Source organism: Rhinoraja longicauda, chromosome 1 (genome assembly GCF_053455715.1).
Source record: "Rhinoraja longicauda isolate Sanriku21f chromosome 1, sRhiLon1.1, whole genome shotgun sequence".
In the NCBI taxonomy this organism is placed as follows: domain Eukaryota; kingdom Metazoa; phylum Chordata; class Chondrichthyes; order Rajiformes; family Arhynchobatidae; genus Rhinoraja; species Rhinoraja longicauda.
In genome coordinates this window covers 36,621,522-36,639,358 of record NC_135953.1, presented here as the reverse complement: position 1 = coordinate 36,639,358, position 17,837 = coordinate 36,621,522, and the positions used below count along the sequence as shown (strand labels likewise).

The 17,837-nt window shown below is 44.6% G+C and overlaps 1 protein-coding gene across 7 annotated transcripts in view; it reads right to left on the bottom strand.

The window, feature by feature from the left end:
* celf4 (CUGBP, Elav-like family member 4) overlaps positions 1–17,837 on the bottom strand; it is a 1,071,661-nt gene that overhangs the window by 89,945 nt on the left and 963,879 nt on the right. For all 7 annotated transcript variants that reach the window (XM_078429907.1, XM_078429991.1, XM_078430145.1 and 4 more), the window contains exon 8: positions 5,546–5,695. In XM_078429907.1, coding sequence (XP_078286033.1) covers positions 5,546–5,695 — 150 coding nt within the window. The remainder of the gene's footprint in view (positions 1–5,545; positions 5,696–17,837) is intronic.

The window sequence follows — 17,837 nt, the reverse complement described above, 5'->3', positions numbered from 1 at the left end:
CACACATTGTTTAGTGCCAAGACACAGACCAGAGGGCATAGCTTAGAGGTAAGAGAGGCAATGTTTAAAGGAGCTGAGTGGCACATTATTTTACACTTTATGTGTAAAGAGTGTACACATTTTTTACACGTAATGTATGATGTAAAATACCATATTTTACATATGGTGGTTGTCTTGAACACACTGCCAAGGCTGCTGGTGTAGGCCGATAAGATGGTGGTGGTTAAGAGGCTTTTAGATATGGACATGGATATACAGGGAATGGAGGGATATGGATCTTGGATCACAGATCTCATCTCGCTGACAGAGACTTTTGCTGAGTGCTCTTCTCTCCATGCACCTCTTCCTCTCCCTTTTCATCCTCCACCTCCTCCCCCCTCCAAGAGGTTATCCTGCCCAGTTTGTCCTCTTATTGGTATCCCCATGTGGAGAGGATGTTTCCACTAGTGGGAGAGTCTAGGACTAGAGGTCATAGCCTCAGAATTCAAGGATGTTCCTTCAGGAAGATGCAAAGAGATTTCTTTAGTCGAGGGTGGTGAATCTGTGGAATTCATTTCCGCAGAAGGCCGTGGGGGCCAAGTCAATGGATATTTTTAAAGCAGAGATAGATAGATTCTTGATTAGTATGGGTGTCAGGGGTTGTGGGGAGAAGGCAGGAGAATGGGGTTAGGAGGGAAAGATAGATCAGCCATGATTGAATGGCGGAGAAGACGATGGGCTGAATAGCCTAATTCTGCTCCTATCACTTATGACCCACCATGCTTATTCTTAATCAAAGCTTTTCAGAGAGGATTCATGACAGTGAAATAGAGTGGTCTGCCCACATGCCTCAGTCACATCAGACATAGAGTCATCGAGTCATAGAGTGATACAGTGTGGAAACAGGCCCTTCGGCCCAACTTGCCCACACCGGCCATCATGTCCCAGCTACGCTAGTCCCACCTGCCTGCATTTGGGCCATATCCCTCCAAACCTGTCCTATCAATGTACCTGTCTAACTGTTTCTTAAATGCCACCAGGGGGCGCCGCACGATGGCTGCCTCGCCTACAGTCTGTCTGTCCTTTTCGAACTCTTTTTGTTATTTTTGGTAAGTTTTAAAAGTTTGTGTAAATGTTCTCTGGTTTCTTTTATGTGGGGTGGTGGGGTTGGGGGAAACATTTTTTCAATCTCTTATCTTTCTGCAGATCCGATTACTTTCCGGATCGTATCTCTGCTTACTCTGCGGCCTAACATCGTGGAGCTGGAGGCCTTGCCTGGGACTGACTTTGAGCCCCTGCGAGGCTGTGGACTTAACATCTGAGCGCGTGATCCCTTGCCTGGGATCGACGCTCCAATGCAGCCTGCGGACATTAACATCAAGGAGCTCGCAGTCTCGGGTTGAGACCGGTCGGGAGCTCCAAGCCGCAAGAGGATCGACAAGCCCCGACCCGGAGTGGATCGCCCGGCGCAGGGGGGGGCTGCGATCCCCCCCCCCCCCCCCCCCCCCACGATGCAGGAGCCTGATCGCCCCGACGAGGAAGGCCCGCTGCCGGCTACGGGAGTCAAGAGCGTCCCGTCAACGGAAGGTTAGAGGCCCCTAAACACTGGAGGACAAAGAAGGGGGAGATTGACCTTTTTTTCGCCTTCCATCACAGTGAGGAATGTGGAGGAGTCACTGTAGTGGATGTGCATGTTAAAATGTATTTTGTGTGTTCTGTTGCGTTTTATTGTTATGACTGTATGGCAAATGACATTCCTTGTATGTTGCAAAACATACTTGGCTAATAAAGTATGATTGTGATTGTGATTGTGATTGTGATGGTGAAACGTTGGGATCCTCTCAGCCTCATCTACCTCCTCTGGCAGCTTGTTCCATACACCCACCACCGTTTGTGTGAAAAAGTTACCCCTCGGATTCCTGTTAAATCTTTTCCCCTTCACCTTGAACCTATGTCCTCTGGTCCTCGATTCTCCTACTCTGGGCCAGAGACATGTCCCGATTGCAGCACCGATTTCAGTGCTCAGCTCCAGGACAGTCTGGGTCAGAAAGGTTCCCCATTCTGGTAAGTGTATGATCTCAACAAGTTCAGCAACAATTGCAAGCTGCAGTTTGCACACAGTAAAATCCAGGCCTTGAAGTTTACATTTATTCCAAAGCTAGCATCTCAGAGCAATTCAGACATCATTATCCTATTATTTCATTGAGAGAGAGAGCGAGAATCAATTTGTACCAATCTTTAAACCTCAATTACTCTGTGCAATAAATTTACTTCCTTAAGGAAGTAGGTTGGAGATGATGAAACTAGAAAACACAATGCGTACATAATGGTGAAGGTATAGTGGGAAAAACACGAAGGCAAGGGAATTTGGGACTGTTATTAGAGATATTTCGAGGACAGACAATATTATGGTTGAGGAGGTACTAGATGTTCAAGGGTGTATGAAGGTAGATAAATCCCCCAGGGCTAGTTCAGAAATATTCAGGGATGCCGTGGTAAGCTAGAGAAGAAATTGCAGGAACCAGATTAGGATCTTCACAGTGAATGGTAGGATCCTTTAGAAAGTAGTAGAGTAGAGGGATACAGGAATACATGTACATAGTTCCCAGTAAGTAGAGTCATAGGTAGAAAGGGTGGTAGAGAAGATTTTTGGTACATTGACCTTCATCTGTCAGGGTATCGAGTATAGAAGTTAGGATGTTATGTTATGATGTTGGTGAGGTCACATTTGGAGTACTGTGTTCAATTTTGGTCGCACTGCTACTGGAAAGATGTCATTAAGCTGGAAAGAGTAAAGAGAAGATATATGAGGATGTTGCCAGAACTCGAGAGATTGACCTGTAGGGAGAGGTTGGGCAAGTTACTTGGAGGTCAGGAGGCTGAGAAGTGATCTTATCGAGGTGTATAAAAATCATCAGGGGAATAGATAGGGTGAATGCAAAGTTTTTTTATGCCGAACAGGAGAATCAAGAACCAGAGGACATAGGTATAAGGTGAGAGGGGCAAGATTTAATACGAATCTCAGGGGAAATTTTATCGCCCAGTGGGTGGAGGGTATATGGAATCAGCTGCCAGAGGGGGTAGTTGAGGCAGGTGCTATAACAGCATTCCAACAACACCTGGACAGGTACCTTTATAGGAAAGATTTGGAGGGATATAGACATCTTAAATGGGGCATCTTGGTTGGCATGGACGAGTTGTTCCGAAGGGCATGTTTCTGTGCTGTATGATTCTATAACCATTTAGTGGTCTGATGGTTGTCCCACCACATCAAAGGTCAGTTACAACCGAGACTGTCTAGCCATTAATGGAATCAAAACTGTGTTATTCCAGAGTATTCCTTCCTCAATGTCAGATTTGGGAGGTGTAGGAATGAACTGCAGATGGTGGTTTACAATGAAGATCGACATGAAATGCTGGAGTAACCCAGCGGGACAGGCAGCATCTCTGGAGAGAAGGAATGGGTGACGTTTCGGGTCGAGACCCTTCTTCAAACTGAGAGTCAGGAGAGAGGGAACCAAGATATGGAAGGGTACAGAGAACACGTAATGTGTGAAAAGAACAGATCAAAGCCAACGATGATCAAACGAGGGTGGTCACGGACTCATGTGCACCTATGGCTAATGGGGTAGAGTGGAAGGATCTTGGATCGTTGACTCACCAACATCGGTGGGATTCCCTCAACACATCACTCCAGCATTCTTCATCTGCAGGGTTCTTGTATGGGGTGGGTGGGAGATGTAGTGGGAGTAAACAGGCGTGCATATGTGCTGCAAGGGGTGGGAAATTGGGCATGAATTGTCAACACTAGCGTGGTTTAAGGAGAGATTGGAGCCTGGCAAAAATGGTTGTAAATGATGTATTCTCTAAATTAAATCATTTTTTAATCATATAGCACTGAATAAAACAGTGTTATGCAATCCCATTTCTGGGCTTACAGCCAGTACTTTTTGCAGATAAGACACATTCCATTTCTCCAGATGGATGTGTCTTGATGGCAAATTTAGGAAGTAAATGGCTATTTGCTAACACATTGCATCACTTTGTCCACTTAGTACTTGCATTACAAGGAATTTTCCAACACTCCAAGGATATTATCCAGATGAAATGTACATTATCTCACAACTCTGCTTTTTCAAAATTAATATGTGTTGAGCCAAACAACAGTAATATGTTCGCCATGTCTCAGGAATAGCATTATTATTTGTGTCTCTGAAGGTTGATGGTTCTGGCCCACTCGAATACACGATTTGGGTTGACACAAAGTACATGGCAGTACAATAATAAGCCATGTTGCAAGTTGGAACTATTTAGAAGGATGAGAGAGGATCTTATCGAAACATATACCATTATTAAGGGGTTGGACACGTTAGAGGCAGGAAACATGTTCCCAATGTTGGGGGAGTCCAGAACCAGGGGGCATAGTTTAAGAATAAGGGGTAGGCCATTTAGAATGGAGATGAGGAAAAATCTTTTCAGTCAGAGAGTTGTGAATCTGTGGAATTCACTGCCTCAGAAGGCAGTGGAGGCCAATTCTCTGAATGCATTCAAGAGAGAGCTAGATAGAGCTCTTAAGGATAGCGGAGTCAGGGGGTATGGGGAGAAGGCAGGAATGGGGTACTGATTGAGAATGATCAGCCATGATCACATTGAATGGTGGTGCTGGCTCGAAGGGCCGAATGGCCTCCTCCTGCACCTATTGTCTATTGTCTATTGCCTTTCAGATGAGTGATGTCAAACTAAGAGCACCCTATGGTGGCGGTAAAAGATTGGATGTCACTATTTAAAAAAACAACAGGGTAGTTCTCTCCAATGTCCGGCCAGCATTTATTCTCAACTAATTGTATAGAATTGCAGTGTGCACATTAGTTGTTGCGTCTCCCACAGTATAATGGTGAGTAAACATTAAAAATATACTTAATCATCTGTGTGGGCTTCAGGGCGTCTGAAGTCATGTAAAATGCTAAGTACATTAAAACACGTTTTGAACATGGGGCGTAAATAGTGCTCAATATTTGAAAGGAGAAAAGAAACAAGCTAACCTTTCAGTTAGAGGTTTCTTAATATAAATTTGACTATGGAATGCTGTCCATTCCATGGTCCAGGAATACTGTCCATTCTTGTTTTTATTTTGGTCATGACTTCTAGTGTTAACACCATTCATAACTTCATCTGCCTTGTTAAAAACTGGTTAAAAAATTGGCTACGTTTTTAACGTATCTAAGATATCAATCCATATTTATTATGCTGTCATAGTGTGCCTTTTTGTGGACAGAATAAATTTATATTCATTATGCTCTGATAAAACAATTTATTTGGGATAGCAGTTGCTGTCAAACATTTCGCAATCTCTCAGTGACAGTGAGCGAACTAAATCTTGAAGATATGTGATGCAGAGCCATAGAGGTCATTCCAGTTTCTGCTCGGAATAAACACCAAAAATGTCCTCTCCCATGCACACACCTGGAAAGCTGACAAAACAGTCTTTTCCCTGATCTGAGCAAATTAGTTTGTCCCTGTGTCTCCCTCTCTCAGTGCAACGTAAATGAAGACAGTAAATGTGTACCTGGGTAGGGGTGGATTCCATTGGCAAAGACGGCTTCTGCTGTGGGCTGTCCATTAGCCTGTGGGGGGAGGCCGGTGAATCCATTTACTCCAATTGGAGAAGGAATGCTAGGCACGGCTGGTGCGGTGATACCAGGAGGTGTGCTCCCGCCTGAAACACATACACAGCAAATCATGCATCTCAAGCTACGACCGTATCGAGCAAAAAATATAACTTTTGCAGTGGATGCAAGGAAATGCAGGTGCTGGTTTACAAAAAAAAACACAAGAGTGCTGGGTTATTCAGCGGGTCAGGCAGCATCTCTGGAGAACATCGATAGGCGACATTTCGAGTCGATACCCTTCTTCAGACTGGTTAGATTAGCCAGACCATTCCCAGGGTAACAGCAGAAGCTACAACGAAGAATTTGATGTTGATAAATTTGCAATGCCGAAGCTCAAAAAAATGTAACAATGGTATTAAATGTAGGTACATTGTTATGCAGCAAATTGTTTTTAACGCATAAGATTATTAGAAACAGGAACCTCTCAGCCCTTTGAGCCTGCTGGAGCGTTCAATTAGATTGTGACTCATCCAACTTCCCACATTCATTTCTCCTTCCAAACCTCAAATGCCCTGATTCCCTTATGATTAAATAACAAGGTTATCTTTGATTAGAAGGTCAGCCTCCACAGCTTACCGAGACAAAGCTTCCAAAGACTTGTAGCTAGTTTCTTCGTAATGGTGTTCCCTTTCTCAAAAAGGGCAGTAGGGGTAAGCCTGGAAGGCGCCTCACATCAGTGGTAGGGAAATAGTTGGAGAAGATTGTGAAAAAATTGTGAGGGACAGTATTCATGTTCACTTGAAAAGGAAGGATTGATTAGGGTGAGTTCGCATGGCTTTGTGCAGGGAAGATCACATATGAACAAAGCCAATTGGTATTTTAGAGGTGGTAACTAGGAGAATTGATGAAGGCAGAGTGGTAGACATTGCCTCAGTCTCCTCAGGAAGTGGAGGTGTTGGTGTGGATCAGGGGTATTGCCAAACCAAGCTGGGATACAACCCGACAGTATGTTTTCTACAGTGCATCTGTAGAAGGTTGTATGGGTCATAGGAGACATGCTGAATTTCCTCAATCTCCTGAGGAAGTAGAGGTGTTAATGTGCCTTCTTGGATGTCGCATCAATGTGGTCGGCCCATGCAATATTAATGCCAAGGAACTTGAAGCTCTCAACCATTTCAGACATCGGCACAATGATGCTGTTTGGGGCGTGTACTCCCATCATTATTCCTGAAGTCAATAACTTGATCTTTCATTTTGCTGACATTGAGGGAGAGGATGTTGTCCTGACACCATATTACTAAGTTCTCTATCTCCTTCCTGTACTCCATCTTGTCATTGTCCATGATTCGGCCCACCACAGTGGTGTCATCCGCAAATGTCTAGATGAATAATAGCTGAATTTGGCTGTACAGTCGTGAGTGTAAATAGAGTACAATGGGGTAGGGTTAACGCATCCTTGTGTGTTGAGATTTAATGTTAAGATGGTGTTGTCACGTATCCTCACTGAGTGAGGTCAGTGGATCAGAGCGTCGAGGATCCGGTGGCAGAGGGTGGAACTGATTCCATGGTCCTGGAGTTTGGAGATGGATTTAGATGGGATTACAGTGTTGAAGGCAGAGCTATAGTCAATAAATAGGAAGCGTGTAGGAAAGAACTGCAAGATGCTGGTTTAAATCGAAGGTAGTCACAAAACATGTTGGAGTAACTCAGCGGGACAGGCAGCATCTCTGGAGAAGCAACCAATTTCTTCTCTCCAGAGTCGCTGCCTGTCCCGCTGAGTCAATAAATAGGAGTCTGATGTAGAAGTCCTTGTTATCCGGGTGCTCCAGAGATTACTTAATTTGTGCCATCGCCAGTTACTCGAAGCACTTCATGATGATGGATGTCAGAGCCACAGGACAATAGTCATTAAGCACGGTATCATACTTTCCTTCGGCACCGGGATGATAGTGGTCTTTTTGAAGCAGGTGGGGTCTTCAGATTGGAGTGGTGAGAGAGTATGGATGTCTGTGAATACCTCTGCCAGCTGATCCGCACAGGTCCTCACGATGTGGCCATGGACTCAATCCGGGCCGGTTGATTTCTGTGGATTCACTCTCAGGAAGGCCGATCTTATGTCTGCCTCAGTAACCATTGGTACAGGTGCATCTGTGGTTAGGGGGAGGGGGGGATTCCACCACCGGCCTTCTGTTTAAATCGGGCATAGAATGCATTGAGTTTATTGGGAATGGACTCACTGTTGCCAGCGATAATAATACAACTCTCCTTAAATATATGATATATATGATATCTTTCCAACTGAAATGGAAATGTCACTTCATGCTTAAAATTGTCTGGAAAGGTTTCTTTTTGGCAAAGCTAGTGCATGTTGAAAGACCAACCATTCGAACTGGTTTGTTTGTCCATGTTAGAAGACTTTAGGGCAAGGTTACTGAAGGTTTTTTAAAAACCCAGTGCAATTATTTTGATTCCAGTCCAGTAATGTTTGAACGGATCTTTGAAGTGGTCTAATAGCACATACTGTACATCAAAAGTTAAGACTTAGTGTAGAAAGAAAGAACTGCAAATGCTGGTTTATACCGATGATAGACACAAAGTACTGGAATAATTCAGCAAGTCAGGTACCATCTCTGGAGAAAAAGGATGGGTGGCGTTTTGGGTCGGGACCCTTCTTCAGACTGCAAAGAAAGTTAAGTGTGTTGCATAAGCTGCTAATAATATTTGCTCCACTATACAATTTCTGCATAATTGTTTGCCACGGCCTGAAATGAGACTGGAATCAACAGCAATCATGTTTAGTCTAACAAAACAATACATGGTGCTTCACATAAAACAACGCGACAAGAGAGAACTTGATGTCAAGCTTCAATCATACTTTTGGTCATGCCTTAAAGATAGAGTGTAAGGTTAGAGAGGTGGAGAGCTGTGGGAGGAAAGTTTAAAGGTTAGCACCTTGCTAGCTAATTGTGTTGAAAGCATCAATGTAGATTCTGACCCTATATGACAATAAATTGGCAGTGTGTTGTACAATCCTTCAGTTTTGCCACCAAGGGACATGGTAGTATTGTTATTAAGTTACTACACTAGCGGTATGAGTTCCGGATAGAAATATAGAAAATAGGTGCAGGAGGAGGCCATTAGGCCCTTTGAGCCAGCACCGCCATTCATTGTGATCATGGTTGATCATCCACAATCAGTAACCTGTGCCTGCCTTCTCCCCATATCCCTTGCTTCCACTAGCCCCTAGAGCTCTATCTAACTCTCTTTTAAATTCATCTAGTGAATTGGCCTCCACTGCCTTCAGTGGCAGCGAATTCCACAAATTCACAACTCTCTGGGTGAAAAAGTTTCTTCTCACCTCAGTTTTAAATGGCCTCCCCATTACTCTTAGATTGTGGCCCCTGGTTCTGGACTCCCCCAACATTGGGAACATGTTTCCTGCATCTAGCTTGTCCAGTCCTTTTATAATTTTATACATCTCTATAAGATCCCCTCTCATCCTTCTAAACTCCAGTGAATACAAGCCCAGTCTTTCCAATCTTTCCTCATACGACAGTCCCACCACCCCAGGGATTAACCTTGTGAACCTATGCTGCACTGCTTCAATAGCAAGGACATCCTTCCTCAAATTAGGAGACCAAAAACTGCACACAATACTCTAGATGTGGCCTCACCAGGGCCCAATACAACTGCAGATGGACCTCTTTGTTCCTATACTCAAATCCTCTCGTTGTGATTGATCCCTAAACCTAGTTTGAATCCTCCATGAGAGCTGGGAATTTAAACTCAGGTAATTAAGAACATCTTGGATTCAAGAACAAAACAAGCTAGTAATAGTAAGCATGAAAGCACTGGATTGTTGAAAGAAAACATTTGATTCGCTAACTTCCTTCTTAGAAGCAGATCTCCCATCCTTAGCTTTTCTGGTCTAGAGGCGACTCTGCTGCTGAGAAAATTATTTCTTCCAGCACTGAAAATCTGCTGTCATTCTTCGCCATTTCAAAGGAACTCTTAGAACTAATGATCTTTATTGGACCCAACCCTACTGGTACAACTGTGAGTACTGACAGAAGAAGGAAGCGTGGCAGTGGGGTGGGGGTGGGGAGGGGGGTGGGTGAGGGGAGAGCTTAAGGCTGAAACTGAGGGATTCCCGGTGCCCCTTTCTCCAGCATACGTCCAGGTAACATTCAATCACTCGAGAACAAGCTGAAAGAACAAGGCTGCTGTTTCAGAAGGAGATCAGGGACTGCGGTGTTCTTTGTAGAAAGATAGAAATATTGAAAAATAGGTGCAGGAGTAGGCCATTTGGCCCTTCGAGCCAGCACCGCCATTCAATAGCTGATCATCTAAAATCAATACCCCACGATCATCTAAAATCAGTACCCCACTGAAACATGGCTCACCCTGCAATATAACTTGAGGATGTCTCCATTTATTGTATGGATCATATGGAATCCTCAGGCAAGGGGAAAGGCAGCGCTGTCTGCTTTTTGGTCAATGCTTCGTGGTGATGCAGCCTGACCTGCTGAGTTACTCCAGTACATTGTGTCTTTTCCTGGCGCACTGTTGTGATGATCTTAGATTAATTCTGTCGCCTGAACTGGAATGATAGTTCATAACATTTTGTCACCTTTATCAACCAAAGGAATTCACCTCTACCTTCTTGTTGGTGGTCTACATGATGATATCATAGTGATACTCATTGAATTAGACTCAATTGTCAATGCTCTGGAGACAGAAAAGCATGATGTTTTGTAGACCAGGAGACTGCAAACTAACTTCAGGAATATACTTCCCAAATACCATCAGCAGGTATTTAGTCCCACACGGAGTTTGGACACTCTAGTTTAATTTAGTTTCGTTTATTGTCATGTGTACTGAGGTACAGTGAAAAGATTTTGTTGCGTGCTAACCAGTCAGCGAAAAGACAATACATGATGACAATCGAGCCGTCCATGTACTCCCATTGCTCCATCCCTCAACCTCATTTTGGCCAGTCTGATCACCTGTGAGTGCTGTTTCTGCTGGCTTACAGACAGAGACTGAAGCACAAAGCACCAATGAAGAGAACTCCTCAGCAGTGGCCTGTGGAGGCTGCGAGTTTACGTCTGGACTGCCTTGAGTTCATGGACTAGACAATGTTCAAAATCACTTCATCCGGCCTGACTGAGTATAACTAAGTCGTCTTCAATTTCATTAAGAAATGCGTCGACAATTGCATTATAACAAAGATAATTAGGATAAACACAAAGTGCTGGAGTAACTCAGTGGGTCAGGCAGCATTCCTGGAGAAAAAGGATGGGTGACGTGTCGGGTCAGGACCCTTCTTTGAAGAAGGTCTCCTCCTCTCAGATCCTTGTTTCTGCAGTACATCACAGGTTTGTCACTTCCTTTCATTCAGTCCATCTTCATGGTGCATTGCATCAGGAAGTCTGGATGCTTCCTCAAAGATGCCTGCCAGTCAGGCTATTTCATTCTCAATGTTCTACCTTCTAGGAGTAGATAGAGGAACTTGAAAATTCAGATGGTCAGACTTAAGAACAGGTTATTTTGCGAATACCATCGGATTCCTGAATCAGCACCTCTAGGGAGAGAGGAGAAATAAACCATCTTATAGAGGTGTACAAAATCATGAGAGGAATAGATCGGGTAAATGCACAAAGCCTTTTGCCCAAAGGGAATCAAGAACCAGAGGACATAGGTTTAAGGTGAGGGGGGAAAGATTTAATAGCAACCCGAGGGGTAACTTTTTACAGAAAGGATGGTGGGGTATATGGAATGAGCTGCCGGAGGAGGTAGTTGCAACGTTTACGAAATATTTAGACAGGTACATGGATAGGATAGGTTTAGTGGGATATTTTGATCAAATGCAGGCAGGTGGGACTAGTGTAGATGGGATATATTGGTCGGTGTGGGCAAGTTGGGCTGAAGGATTGTTTCCACGCTGGATGACTCGATAGCTATGAAAGGATCAATACCATCTTCACACCATGCTGGCTTCTCAAGAGTCAATATTTTGAGCTGGGGATTTGCTACAATACCTGACACCCGTGGTCAGTGGCCGATCACATAAAATCTTTTGGTCTGCTCGATGGCTGAGGATGGCCTCTGCACAGTCTGGGTGCATGGACTTTGCACTACATCCACCAATTATCTTTCTGGTGGATGGAGATGCCAGGGAAGTAGAACTGTTTCCTCTCTACCCAAATCTGCCAGAAATCCCACAAAATCCTAATCCATCTGTTCTTGAATTATTTGATCCAAGAAAGTATATTTGGAAGACTTCGATGGTGCTGAAGTCCACCGCACTACTGCTACTGAGAAAAATCTGCCAGTGTATCTCATTTTAACATTGGAAATGCTAGTAACATTTAGGAGGTCAGACGGCATCTGTGCAAGAACAGAAAGCTTAATTTTAGGAGAATATCCTTCAGAAATCACTGACCTGCTGAGTGTTTCTATTATAGGTTTCCTGGATAAGGAATGTTTTGCTCTTTGTCTGCTGGTAACGGTAATTTGTTACTCTTACCAATGTTTATTCCTGACAATTTTAATAACATGGCAGTCGTCCTGGACGAGCTCTAACTTTGGTCATTTTTTTTCTTTAACTCTTTTGTCAACTGTTTGCGGCTTATTTGTTTACTTGCATCAGACACCACATTCTTATGAATGGTCAGTGGCTTTCAGTAGTGGGCAAGTTCACATACCTTGGCAACACAGTCTTGAGATAGGTCAACGCTGATGGCGAAGTCCAGAACAGGAAGCAAAAGCCAGATGTACATAAAAGATATACAAGACTGACATATAAAGTGTGGGAACGAAGGGGAATCAGTCGCAAGACCAAGCGGAAGGGGTGGCGGCATAGTGGTGCTGTGGCAGAGCTGCTGCCTTACAGCGCCAGGGACCCAGGTTCAATCCTGACTATGGGCTCTGCCTGTATCGAGTTCGTACGTCCTAGATTTTTTTAATTTAGAGAAACAGCGCAGAAACAGGCCCTTCAGCCCACCGGGTCCGCGCAGCCCAGCGATCCCCGTACACACTAACACTATCCTACACCCACTAGGGGCAATTTTTACATTTGCCCAGCCAATTAACCTACATACCTGCCCGTCTTTGGAGTGTGGGAGGAAGCCGAAGATCTCGGAGAAAACCCACGCAGGTCACGGGGAGAACGTACAAACTCCGTACAGACAGTGCCCGTAGGCAGGATCGAACCTGAGTCTCCGGCGCTGCATTCGCTGTAAGGCAGCAACTCTACCGCTGTGCCACCGTGATCGCGTGGATTTTCCCTGGGTTCTCCAGGTTCCTCCCCCATTTGAAAGACGTACGTTATCTGGCTTTGGTAAAATTGTAAATTGTCCCTAGTGTGCAGGATAGTGTTAGTGTATGGGGTGATTGCTGGTCAGTGCAGACTCGGTGGGTAGAAGGGCCTGTTTCCACGCTGTATCTCTAAAGTCTAAATGGTATTGTACTATTGTTATATGTACTTTACTCTATGATTGCAAGATATGGACAATGTACAGCAGACATGCCAGGCAGCTGAACCATCTCCACATCACCTGTCACCACAGAGCACTTCACATCAAATGACAAGACAAGGTTTGAGATGCAAAGATTCTGATAAGGGATTTCATCTGAGGAGAGGAAACCATTTACAATGTGGGTGATGGGGAAGTCCAGATCAAAGGAAATTCGGCCATCAGCTACTGGAAATGGGAGAATGTTAACAGAGGGGTAGATTCATGGATGTCATCAATTTGAAAATTGCATACCAGAAAATGGAAGGAAGCCCAGAAAGTAGTCAAAAAAATATAGGGGAGGGGGTCACAGAGGTTTAGCAGCAGAGAGATCAATGAGCAAGGGAAAGGGGAGGGGCAGCAGAATGCTAAACAGATAGTCAAAGCAAAGTGAGAAGTTCACAAAATATCCTTCTACATGCTATTGGTAGTGAGACAGAGAACAGAATTTATGGAGATGATTTACAGTGGAGCAAAAAACTCAGTTATTCTTCAGATTCACCTTTAAGTCGTGAGTAATTTAGTAACGGCGAACAAGAACTAATCGCACTTGTTCCTGCCAGATCCATCAACAGACAACTATACTCGCCATGTACTTGAAATCATAAAGTCATCGAGCCGTAGAGTCACGCAGCTCCTTTAACCCAACATGTCCATGGCAGCCATTGTGCTGATCTATACTGACCCCATTTACCTCCAGAATCAGTGCAGAAGATTGACATTCGAAGAGGATAGAGATATCTGGATGTTGCAAGATCCAAGGAACTGATCAGAAAAAAAAACATCATTACCAGGAAATTTTCTGAAACACAAAATATGTTTATAAAGGACTTCTCATCCAAAGAATTGCTTTTAAATGCAACTAACATATAATGTGAGAAAATGCAAATTGAGAGTCATCGGGAACTCCACGTCGCAGGAGCTTCGACTGCCCTGACGTGAGAGCGTTAATCGCCCTGACGCGAGAGCTTCGATCATTCTGCAGTGGGAGCTTCGATCGCTTTGACGCGGGAGCTTCGACCGCCCCAACGCGGGAGGTTCAATCGCCCTGACGTGGGAGCTTTGATCGCCCTGACGTGGGAGCTTTGATCGCCCTGACGCAGGAGCTTCGATCGCTCTGAGGCGGGAGCTTCGACCGCCCCGACGCGGGAGGTTCGATCGCCCCGATGGAAGGTTCGACTGCCCCGACAGCTGGGAGATAAATGAGGGAAGAAGATTAGATTTTATTGCCTTCCATCACAGTGAGGAATGTGGGGAATTCGCTGTGGTGGATGTTTATGTTAACTTTTATGTAGTTGTGTGTCGTGTTGCTTTTTTAGTATGGCTATATGGGAAATTCGCATATCACTGTACCTTAATTGGAACACGTGACAATAAAAGATCTTTGAAACCTTGGGATTGCACTGGGTGTTTGTCATGAATATAATCAGCAGAATACACCGATGAGCCAAAACATTATGACCACTGACAGGTGAAGTGAATAACATTGATTATCTTGTTACAATGGCACCTGTCAAGGGGTGGGATATATTAAGCAGCAAGTGAACAATCAGTTCTTGAAGTTGATGTGTTGAATGCAGGAGAAATGGGCAGTAAAGACCTGAGCGACTTTGACAAGGGCCAAATTGTTATGGCCAGACGACTGGGTCAGAGCATCTCTGAAATGGCAAGACTTGTGCGGTGCTCCTGGTCAGACAGTGGTCCGAGGAGGGACAAACCACAAACCGGTGACAGGGTGTTGGGCGCCCAAGGCTCATCGATGCGCGAGGGCAACGAGGGCTATCCCGTCTGGTCCAAACTGACAGAAGATCTACTGTGGCACAAGTTACAGAAAATTTTAATGGTGGTCACGGGAGGAATGTGTCACAATACACAGTGCATCGCACCCTGCTGCATATGGGGCTGCATAGACGCAGACCGGTCAGAGTGCCCTTGATGACCCCTGCCACCATCAAAAGCGCCTACATTGGGCATGCGAGCGTCGGAACTGGACCTTGGAGCAGTGGAAGGTCGCCTGGTCTGATGAGTTTCGTTTTCTTTTACATCACATGGATGGCCGTTTACCTGGGGACACTTCATGGGGAAGTGATGGCACCAGAATGCACTGTAGGAAGATGACAAGCCGGTGGAGGGAGTGTGATGCTCTGGACAATCTTCTGCTGGGAAACCTTGGGTCCGGCCATTCATGTGGATGCTAATTTGACACGTGTCATCTACCTAAACATTGTTGAAGACCAGGTACACCCCTTCATGGCAATGGTATTTCCCTGATGGCAGTGGCCTCTTTCAGCAGGATAATGCCCCCTGCCACACTGCACACATTGTTCGGGAATGGTTTGAGGAACATGATGAAGTGTTCACGGTGTTGCCCTGGCCTCCAAATTCTCCAGATCTCAATCCGATTGAGCATCTGTGGGATGTGCTGGATCGACAAGTCCGATCCATGGCGGCTCCACCTCGCAACTTACAGGACTTGAAGGATCTGCTGCTAATGTTTTGGTGCCAGATACCACAGGACACCTTCAGGGGTCTTGTAGAGTCTGTGCCTCGGCGGGTCGGCGCTGTTTTGGCGGCACACGGAGGACCAACAGCATATTAGGCAGGTGGTCATAATGTTTTGGCTCATCACTGTATATGCACAAAGACCTCTGGTATAAAGGAATGCAGTAAGTCTAGAAGTGGAAAGGCGACAGTAACCAAAATAAAAATGAAAGTCATTGAGAACGAGGAATCATTGAGTGCAGAGGTGATGGAAGGAAAGGATGAAGAATGTCTTGTAGGAAAAGTCAGGGTGGAGTTTGGCAATTGAAAAGTAAATATGCTTAAAAATTTGACCTACAAAGATAATTGCCCAACTTGAAGAGGAGCTGGCTAATGACTAAGAATGCTTCCAAGTTGTCACTTACATTATTTAAATGACTCCAAACCAGTACTTATTTTCCCTTCCATTCCATCTGCACTTTTACAGCGTACATGAGTCCTAATTATCGCAAAGTGTGCTTTGTGCTTAACGCAATCATAGTTGATGCCAACTCGTTTCTAGTCAGAAGGACTTTAATAACGCTTGCGTGAAGCGAAGATTCATTGTCTCTTTGAAATGAGGTGCTTTCCATCTGACTGACTGACTGACTGAGCTCAATTAGCAGATGGTTAAAGAAATAGCTGGGGATAGTTCCATGTGGTGTAAATAAGAAAAAAAGGATTGGATATTTTAGCATTCATTCTTTCTCACTCACATCGTCGTAATGTCAAGAATCTTAAAGAATTCAAGAATTCATTACATCTGGGTCTTGCTTTGTGTATTCTGATGTTTTATCGATGGATGTCCTTGGTTTTCATTGTGGTTCCAAGGACATTGACACTCTGTTAGCAGGCTGTGTGGTTGCAAAAGAAGAGGTGGCGAGGGAGTGCTCTAAGGTTGATGTTGCTGTAGGTAGTTTACATAATGTGCTGATGGTGGCAGAATCTTTGCAACAATGACCCAAAGGGTCACATTTACACCAGTGAAGAGAATAGAGGCATGTGATGCTCATAGGCCACTACTTTCTGCTTCAACATCTTCCTTTCAGCACCCCTGCTGTAAATGAAAAATGTTATTCCTTCCAACCTACCTTGCAACTAAACAACAAACTCTGTGCTGGAGGCACCATTGCTCTGTCAATGGGGTAATTTTGCTTTTATGTTTTATCTCCTTATTTTCATTAACTTCAGAAAAGATGGAAAGCTCGCTGCCAGCTTACCTGCACTCTTTTACATTTGAAGGCTAGATTTGACCTAACATCAGTAAAAAATGATTTTCATAGAACCATATTCACTCTTCATGTGCGTATCCCAGAAACCAATAAATGTATGCTGGATTAATTCTATTTGTGGTCTTCAATATGTTATCCTTGCTCAACAAAATTCCTGATAGCATGGATGAGAGCTGCTGTCTAGAGAAATCAATAGCAAAGTTTAATTTCATAAGTTATTTTTGCAAGACGTTTACCTTAGGGCTTTCAATGTATCTGACATTGTCGAAACATCAATTAATACTCACACCAAATATTGTGTAACTCTATTCATTGTGTGGATCCTTGCCCTGTGCTGAGTTAGCATTATTCAGTAAGGTTTCTGTGGAAATGTGACAGTAAGGCCTCGGTATACACTGAAAATAAACTGGGAGATAAGTTAGCCTGTGGGGTCCTGCTCATGTTTGATATTCCACAAGATACTTTGCTGAAAATTGTGAATGTCACTAGATTGCAGGTGAAGGCAGGATTGGACTTGGATGGAGTATCATTGGACTGCTTATTCTTCTTAAACTGCACCCAAAGGTAAGTGAAATCTTTCAGAAAATGATGCATAAAGACAACAATGCTAGAGTAAATAAATGATTAATAAAAAGCATCTTGGTATTGGCAACCATAATGAAAAAAAAACCTATATGAATGGCTTTAGAAATTACTAGACGACCCGTGGACCCGTTGGGTTCAAACCTCTCCTGCGGGCCTGGCAACACTCCCCCAACTGACGATCCGTGGACCCATTGCCGGCCGGGCAGTCTCCCCCGGGGCCGGGGGCGGGCGAGGACAGGGGAGAGGGAGCCACTCACCCTGGCCCTGGGCGGCCAGCAGCTGGAGAGCGGCCACAAGGCGCTGCCGCATGTTCGTCCTGCCGGCGGCCATCTTCTTTGGCCTTCTCTCTGACGCCATGCTGCACCATGGGAGGAAGGTCCGCGCGGCACCACGGG